The sequence below is a fragment of the Parasteatoda tepidariorum genome, chromosome 2 (assembly GCF_982258835.1).
Source record: "Parasteatoda tepidariorum strain Cologne lab strain chromosome 2, Ptep-v5.0, whole genome shotgun sequence".
NCBI classification, from domain to species: domain Eukaryota; kingdom Metazoa; phylum Arthropoda; class Arachnida; order Araneae; family Theridiidae; genus Parasteatoda; species Parasteatoda tepidariorum.
In genome coordinates, this window is record NC_141756.1 from 10,103,118 (window position 1) to 10,112,746 (window position 9,629).

Sequence of the window (9,629 nt, forward strand, 5' to 3'; positions counted from 1 at the left end):
TTAAAAATCATTAATATCAAGTTCACAAACCTTTCTTGAAATTAGTTATTGTACTTGATTAACATTGACTTTCTTTTCCAGAAGGTACTGATATAATTCATCAACATCCAATGTTTGTGAAGGATACATCAAAGTATTGGTACAAGCCTAATATTTCGAGAGAGGAAGGTGAGTTAATGTGTTGCTTTGTATGGGTGAAAATGTCCTCAATGGTGAAAATGTCCTCAATGGTAATCTGAACATGGGTTAGTCTCCTTACTGTTTGGTGTAGTGGGTACAGATTTTCATGAAAAATTAAAAAGTTTCATGGTTTCACAGATTTTCATAGCGCAAGCAACTGATTCGTGCTTAAAAATTCTCCTTGTCTTCTGGGTTGGGTTTGAGATTATAAGGCTAATATTGATAGCAGCAACATTATGGATCGGTTGTTTATGGTTGGCTACGTATACAGGGCTGATTGTGCTCCGGAAAAAATCCGGATTTCCGAACTTTTCGCTAACAGAGATCCGGAAGTTTCAGGAGATCGAAGTCCAACGGTTAAAAAAATCATTGATCACAGAAGTTTCCGGAAATCAAATTTTCAAAGGTGGAACTTAAAAACGCAGTTTATTTAATTTGTTTGTAAGGGAGAGCCAGAGATATACTTTATAAGCTTATATTCATGGTTAATATTCATTTTTTTTTATCAGTAAATAGTTGTTATAATCATAAACTCAAGAAAGAAAGACATATTTGTAAATTTTAATTACTTCTCCAGGTCATCTAGGAATGTGTAAGTGGTACAGGTACGTGTAAAATTTTAAAAATATTTTAAGCAAACTAAGAAATACTGAAAAAAAGGAAGAAAAATCTTGTTTTATTTTTTTTTCCAATTTAAACTTTTTTTTTTAACTCAAGAAATTTTCCGGAATTTTGACTTGGGCTCACAATCACCCCTGTGTATAAATAAACACTTTAATTTTTCAAAGGAATTCAATCTTTTTCTATCAATGTCAAAAATTAAATGATTAAAGCAGATTATTATTATTTATTTTTTTGAAAATTTGTTTTCCTCTTAAATCCTAATAATTGTCCGAAAATTGAGTAGTGATATTACAAAATAAATACGTAAAAATATTTGATATTTTGATCAGAAAAATGAGCTGGATAAAAAATAAAAATTTTGTAAAGTACGAAAAAGAATTATTATATTTGGGTTGATATTATTCAGAGGTTGGGTGATTATTGGTATTATTGATTAAAACTATTGATTGGTATTATTGATGATGATACTGGGTATTATTGATGAAAAATACACAACGTGTTATCAAACCATGCCTCATAGAATTTACGTGATTTTATCTCACACAATTGTTGTAATTTTTTTTTCCATATCACTTTATAGATAACAGTTACGAAATCGATTAAAAACCGTTTGTTTTCATTACAAAAAACAAAACAAACGAATATATAGTTTCTAGTCGATTTTTGTCTATTATTCTAACGCATTTTTCATAACTGTTGCGCTAACAAAAATATTTTTGAAAATATGTCAGCTATAACATAACGTTGCGTTATCATTTTTCACTTTTATAAGAATTCTATTTATGGAAATTTTGTTTTTAATCGTAAACAATGTGACGTTTTGATTCACAGAGCAGTTTCCCCAAATATTCATTTCGAAATATTCTTTTACATGCTTGACATTTTATAGTAATATGACAAGCGGAGAAATTAGAGTTTTAATTTTGGGTGACTAAAATTTAGTAATTTACGAATGATATTTTAGTAAACCATAATATGGGGGAGCTAATTGGACACCCTATTCTTAGTTTCGATTATACGACATTGAATTCGTAATGACAACATTCGTAATGGTTTTTCCATAAAATGCATAGTAGAATATAAAAAAAACTTAGAATTAATAGTTATCAAAATCCCCTTTCTTATTAATAGATTTTAAACCGAAGCTTATTGTAATGTAGCATGTCGTCTTCTAAATCTTTCTCCGTCTTAATAAGCAATTTTTATTCGTAATGAAAATTTTGTTTTATTTTTTTAACATCTGTATTTTTGCATTAAGTTATTAAAAAAACGATATCCGTTTCTGCCAGAATCGAGATGCATCATACATTGTAATTTCGGCGAATATTGATTACACACAGAAGGGGAAATCGTTATGGCCAACAATTATTGACCTCACAGACAATGACTGTAGCAATAAATGAACGTTTTGAACAACTATTTACCTATTACCTTGTATGAAGAATCTTTTTTCAAAATTCCAAAGCTATGCAAATCACTAATTAATATTTATGCAAATAAAAGATTTTAAACTTTGACCAATCATTATTAAAGTCAAACAGACAACAAAAAACTGCTTTGTAGATTTGGACTGCAATAGTCTTTCTAGAGAAAAGACCTTAAATCTTCATTTCAAATAAACTGATTTTTAGCTGTCCTTTACTTATTGAGCACACTATTGATGGGTCAAATTTGAATGAATTTTTGCCATCTCGCTCAAATATGTGTGACATCTAATTTGCATCATTTTTATTTTACAAGGATTCTAAAAATACGTAGTAAGAGCAGTCATTACAGATCACCCTGTATTTTAAAACGTAATTCAAAAAATTTTAAAAATATGCGCAGTAAAATTTAAAAATTGCTTAAGTTCTTGTATAATTTTGTTTTTGTTCAAAGAAAATTAAAACATTTTTAGTAATAAGTGTTACATCATTGCTTATATTTTTACAGCCATCAGCATATTGAAAGACAAAGTACCGGGGACATTTGTTGTTCGCGACAGTAACTCCTTTCCTGGAGCTTACGGTTTGGCTTTGAAAGTGGCTACACCACCCCCTAATGTTCAACTTAACAGATCCGGTAAGCCATCTTAACAATAAATAATAAAAAGGAACTTTAATAATTTAAAGTAAATTTATTATTTTACTTCACAAATAATCCATAATGTTACTAAAACATTAAGCAGTTTTTTACTTTAATATGATCTGATTCATACTGTTCACAATAAAACAAATAATTTACCTTTAAAAAAAAAGGTAAAGAATTACGATTTTTATTATGAATTTGGTATGCACAAAGAGTATATTTTTTGCAAAAGTTTGCTTCACTCTTTAACTTATCGAAAACATTGAGGAAAATAGAATTTTTTAAAAAAAAAAAAAAAAAACTAACTTCTTGAACTTCTGCAAATTTTTGATGTAGATATTAGTCACTATTTTACATTTCTTGACTATAAATATTTTAAAACAAGAAACACATTTTATGTTTGTTTTCATCTGTGACGCATTGAAATTGATAAGAAAAAGAAAACGCCCATTCGAAATTCTGCAGTTTGTAGCATAATTAGACATTAAATCGACCATGTTTGTTATATATTTTTTATCATTCATTCAAGTGTGCGAAGAGCGCATCTTCTAATAATTTGCTTTTATCTGCAACCTATTGAAATAGTCAACATCAGCATAATTATAATTTTTTTTTTTACAAAATAACAAAAAAATCATGCCCATTTTATTATCTGCGGTTTTTAACATAAAGTTAATTCTGGAAAATATCTAAAATAATTAATTGCATATTGCTTGAATCATTCGTATGTGTATGGCTCTAAAAAATCTTATACTGAATATGCAAACAAAAATAAAATACAATTGAATAATTGAATTGCAGCTGACCCATCCAGTGAATTGGTAAGACACTTCTTGATTGAACCAACTACAAAAGGAGTTCGTCTGAAAGGATGTCCAAATGAACCAGTTTTTGGTATGTATTTGTTATATAATTTTTAAAAAAAAAATTTACATCAAAATCTGTGCTGTAATAGTAACACTATTTTTGTCTTTATAGGAAGTTTATCTGCTTTGGTTTATCAACATTCAATAACACCTCTGGCATTGCCTTGTAGATTAGTTCTGCCAGAACAAGGTAAGCATACAAACTTATATGCAATGATCAAAAAGGAACACAATATCTTTTAATCTACTGATCAGATTTTCATGTACTGGGATGTAATCTTAATTATTCAAAGGAGTTATTTTGTTGTGTCTAATAACACTTGCTCGTCAGCTGAGGGTTTTGCGAATGAAGTCAGGAAGGTTCATTTTAGAGTAATGCAACAGTGGAAGTATGTCTAAGTTCAGAACCTCTTAGATTGATGACAGCATCACTCATTTGTGAGGTCACTTTCACAACATAGATCTGAAAGGAAAATTTTTTCCCCTCCTGATCCTTCTACTCATGGAAGATTTTACAAACATGTATGTCAAATGTACTGGGTGGGTTTCAGGATCAAATCTCGGCCCCTCCGGATTGAAGTCTGATTCTCTAACCACTGGGCTAGTACGGCCTGAGGGACTTACTGTACTCTAATAAATCATTTAGGAGCTAAAACATTTGTGCAGATTATATTTTAAGTAACAAAAGCTACTTTCTCTGAATAATCATGCCATTTTTTTGACGGGTTAAAATTTTGGACCACTAAGAATATGTGGAGAACAGCTATTTGGGAAATATTGTCCCAATAGTTTAGGTAGGATTAGTGGTCGAAAGTTTGAATCCCTTTATGTTTATTTCACTTTTTGTGTATTTAATCATATCTCCAGAACTATTTTGAGATAATGAAATTTTTGCGCACAGTTAAAAAACTAAATTATTCAAAGATAATAAATTTTTAGAATTATAAGGAATACTATTTTTTTACATCATGTTAACTAAATTATTTTAAATTACAAAATTGATTGAACTATCTTGACCATATTTTGAGGGTCAACATTTCAAATAAATTTTAAAAAAAAGCGCATGTTTATGTATGTTATCTCACAATTTATAATAATTGTTGTGCCTTAGTTGTTTTTCGACAGAAGTCACCTCTTTGTGCACTTGCTTCTTTGAGGCCTGCTTTAAATTCTTTTTTCATTATAAAATAAATTTGCTGTTTCTATAGATTGTTTATGCATAAAGTAGCAACAAAAGTAATTGTTTATTGATATTAATAGAAATGTATTAAAACAATTGTATAATATCTGTTTTATTCAAAATCTTATCTATACGTCATTTTCTCTAGATCCAACAGGTGAATCGGATGAGCAAGTATCTAATAATGACACTCTACTAGAGCAAGGAGCAGGTAATTTTTAAAGATTTACTTTTTATTCTTATTATAGTACTCCCTAGTAATAATCTCTCTACATTTTAGAGATCTCCTAAATGAAAAAAAAATTGAATTACTATTTTAAGGGTTGAAAATTTTGTATTTGAATTTACATTGAACAAGAAGCCGAATTAATTTGGAGAAAAATGTGAAAAAATTTTGAATATATTAGCCCTCCATTATGAATTATATAATTCACATAAAATTTTCATAACATCCGAGTAATACTTATCTAAGTATCCATTTTTTTTTATTCCTTCCTTACTTTTAATTAAACTGCAAATAATTAAAGGCTGTTTGATTCTCCATTGTTGATATCTACATGCCAGCCTTTTGTAAATTAGTATGTCAGAAAATAACTTAAGGCTACACGGTACCCTTTTTTTAAAAAAAATTTTTAAGGCCAGTAATATTAAAAGTAATAATAGATTTTCATTTGTATTATATTATTAAACTGATTTTCAAAAAGAAAAGGGAAATCGACAAACCACAATTTAAAAAATTTAAAATTTTTTAAAAAATTCAAGATTTTTTTAAATTTTTATAACTTTTTTAATTTTCAAAATTTTTCAGTTATTTTAAATAATATAAATATCTTAGATTATTAGGAACAAAAGTTATTATGGATTTGATGCTCTGATACTTAGTTGAATCTTAATTATTTTTATCGTTACTAAACACGTGGAAAACCCGAAAATTCTAAAAACTCCAACTTCAAATTTTTATTAAAAAAAATGTATACATCTCACACTGAAATCCATACTAACTTTTGGTCTGTATATACATAAAAGTTTCTACAAAAAATTTCAAGGCTTTATCTTTAAAGGGAAAAAAGCCTTAGGGAATCGAAAACAGTGGTATCAACAAAAAAGAAAGTCTGAGAAAATGACATTTAAAGTAAAGAGAACCATAAAACCAAAACTAAAAATGCTTGTACAGTCCTACTTTCTTAATATATTATAAACAAACTTATTGTTGGTCCAAAAACACTAATTTACTTGAATATTAATAGTATTATATTTTTTCACATTTAAAATTTATATGTAACCTGTATCGGCTAAAATACACGTAACATTGGTTTAGACAAACAAAGCAATAGGATTAAAGAAATAGTATATTTATTATTATATAAATATTCATAATTATATAAATATTCATAATTATATAAATATTCAGTCAATCAAGTATAACAAATATTCTGTTACGAATGTATTTATAAATTAAAAAATATTAGTCTTAAAAAAGACTTTTTATAAATAAAAATTTAGTAAAAACACAACTTTAGAACGCATCCATCAAACACCGAACATAAATAAACAACAATGCTTCTAGAAGTGAAAGTGAAATTTGATAACTTTTGGAGAAAGTGAAAATTAATAATCATCGAAATAAAGTAAGTCTTTTTTTGAAAAAAAAAGTTTTAAAATTAGATTTAAAAGAAAACGAAACTAACCACGCCCCCTCGCTTGTCAAATTGTGAGTCTGACACAACTCGGAAAAATCCTAATATCTCTAAAACTAATTAGATCTCAGATGCAAAATTTTTCAACTTGCTTCCCAACCACATTAGCCACCCAAAAATGCAAAAATATTTTTTTGCATATTTTTGCGAATTTTAGGGTACTGTGTAGCCTTAAAAAAGAAAAATAGTCACACAAAGTAATAAAAGAGAAAAATGATAGAATAATAACATGAGACATAAGAAATATATAATAGTAGCCAAAGCTCAGAAATGCTGAAAAATGGTAACTCGTTATGAGCAACCTTTCGGGCAATTAAGCAAAAATGTATAAAAATCCAAATTACAAAATTGTCTTTGAAGATAGAGTGGAAATTGGGTCTATGGTTTCTTATAATTTTCTCTCGTGTGACAACCATATAAGGATTTTAAGGAAGTCTCTGTTTCCTGACTTATTGATAGGAACCTTCCTCTCATTAATTTGGATTTGACTGGTTTTTGAAAATCATTTGTTATAAGGCATTAGGAAATTTTAAAAATGGAATATTGCACTTGGAACATAAAAGTATTATAGTAGTAGTAGTTTATTAACCTCATACTCGAGCTGCATAATGGGCTATTGATGCCTCTCTAGGAAAACATCCCTCAGGATTATCTGAAGACATGCCATCACAATTTTGATCCTCGGCAGAAGAGATGATTTCACCACTTTGTTACCTTGACGACCTGCACTTGAAGTCGAGAACTTTTCTGTAGAACGGTTTAACGAGGACCCATACTTTTGCCAGCAGTTAAAAGTGGTCACCCTCTACTCACTGATCAGTGCCAGTGATGCTTGACTTTGCTGTTCTACTGAGAACCCTGTCCTTTTGTTCATCCAATATAGGACATAAAATTATTGAGGTAGAAATATATGGTGCAGAAAAGAAGGAAGCAGGCAACCGCTCGTTTTGTATCGACCGAAGTTGAATTAATTTTAAATGTATTGTTTTTGTAAGAGTTATTATTTTATTTATTTATTTTAAACTATTATCCTTATTTTATCCAAATCGTATTAAACGGAATACTGTGTTAATGTATTAAGAATTATTTTTTCCAACATAAAACATAAGCTAAAATCAGACAAAATATATCAATTGAATGTAAATTTCTTTGGAGCATTTTAAGTTTTAAATCATAGTCCATAAACACCCAATAGAAAATTCATTTTACTATACTTTAACTTGAGCATGATTTTTTACTCATGATTTCTTGTTTCTGTTATTTTTAGCATGCAGTGTACTATATTTAAACAGTGTAGATATGGAATCCCTTACGGGTCCCCAGGCAGTCAAGAAAGCGGTAGCTGAGACATTAGCAAAGAAACTTTTGCCAACTGTTGTCCCTGTGCATTTTAAGGTGTCAAATCAAGGGATAACACTGACAGACAACTCAAGAAAGTAGGTTATATTGTACCACAATACACAAATCTGTTATAACCTTAATCTATATTTTTCGTATTTTGTATAATGAATTATTAACAAAAAATATATGCATCAGAAAGTCCACAAATTGAAGTGAAAAAAAAGTTTTTAAATTCTGACCAATTACTTGATAAAAACAGAGAGATTAAAATAATCCAAAAACACTTTAATTGAAGATAAAGCTTAAAAGCAGTTCCAACATATGACAAGTGCATTCCAGTCCCCACTACAGAAACAGGTTATATATTATTTTAATATCTCTTATGCTTAGTAAATAGATAAAATGAGTACTAAGCATACTAGGAGAATAAACACTGGCAGCTCCGCATTCAGCTGACCTTCCAAACGGAACGTCTGCTCTCGTATCCCAGAGCGCAAGGTCAAGAAAATTGGAAAAAGGGCATAGCCAGGTCTTGGCCCTTTGTGCCACTGAGTATAGTTTTAGTTATTTTAGAACACTCTGTATATAGAATACAATGAATAATTCATATTGCATCTGGGTAGTTTCTGCAAAATCTTGAAATTTAAAACATCCAGAATGTTTAAAAATTTAGGGTGTGTTTGCATTCAATTTAATTTATTCTGGTATTTAAACATGGTGATATTAAAAATAAGCAGGCTACCATAGCTCTTAGTAATGCAATCTATCACCGGAAATGTCATTTTTTGCCGCTACGGGCACTTCCCTGTTATGGACTTGCTATGCATGAGCATTTGAACTGAATATTTTAATGCAATATAAATTTTGCATTCATTCAAATAGGCTTAGATTCACTCCTTTAAACACGGTTTAATGATTTGCGCATTAATTTGCTGAGTTTGCCAAATCAGTAAATTATGATAAAACAACTATTCCTAGGACTATTTGACCATAACTATTAGAAAACACAAAATTAAAATGTTGAAGAGTATGCCCTGAAAAATTTTGTCGGTCAAAGCTGGTAGCACATTTTATAAAGTAAACATGTTAAAGAAATATACTTAAAAATGCTTATAAGAGGCAGTCCAAAACTAACCTATAGGATAATCAGTACTGTTATGTTTAAGATACTTAATAATCGTGCAGGCATTGTGCACAATTCATTCTGAAAATATTTATCTTTTATTTTAATCAAAGTAAAAATATTTTCAGATTATTCTTCAGACGCCACTACCCAGTGAAAGCCATCAGTCATTGTGGATTAGACATTGGTGATCGAAAATGGACGCAAACAAATGATGATGGAGTGCCAATAAATACTTGGTAAGTATATTTGCAGATTATATCTTTTAATTTTCTCATGAATCAATTGTGGAAGAATCAACAAATTCCTTATTTATCATAGTTAAACTTTCAAGTTACAGAATATCTTTTGCAATACTCATATAAATGCTGATTTAGTTCTATTTTTAGACAACTTCACAGTTTATCAACATAGTCCATTAGGGTCTTTCATATATATATAAATACAGCTAGTTTTTAATGACATTTAGTGGAACTATATTGATATTTTAAGGGTTCTTTAATTTTTGATGTCAATACCTTATAGTTCTTCAATTGTACGGACAGTTTCAT

General features: G+C 29.0%; 1 protein-coding gene across 43 annotated transcripts in view; it reads left to right on the top strand.

Moving 5' to 3' along the window:
- Positions 1-9,629, top strand: part of by (focal adhesion protein tensin) — a 365,221-nt gene that overhangs the window by 353,293 nt on the left and 2,299 nt on the right. For 37 of the 43 annotated variants that reach the window (XM_043039853.3, XM_071177131.2, XM_043039855.3 and 34 more), the window contains 7 exons: positions 82-168; positions 2,737-2,865; positions 3,673-3,765; positions 3,850-3,927; positions 5,066-5,128; positions 7,882-8,050; positions 9,207-9,317. In XM_043039853.3, the coding sequence (XP_042895787.2) occupies positions 82-168; positions 2,737-2,865; positions 3,673-3,765; positions 3,850-3,927; positions 5,066-5,128; positions 7,882-8,050; positions 9,207-9,317 (730 nt within the window). The remainder of the gene's footprint in view (positions 1-81; positions 169-2,736; positions 2,866-3,672; positions 3,766-3,849; positions 3,928-5,065; positions 5,129-7,881; positions 8,051-9,206; positions 9,318-9,629) is intronic. The other 6 variants (XM_071177109.2, XM_071177108.2, XM_071177133.2 and 3 more) reach the window with 1 other exon arrangement.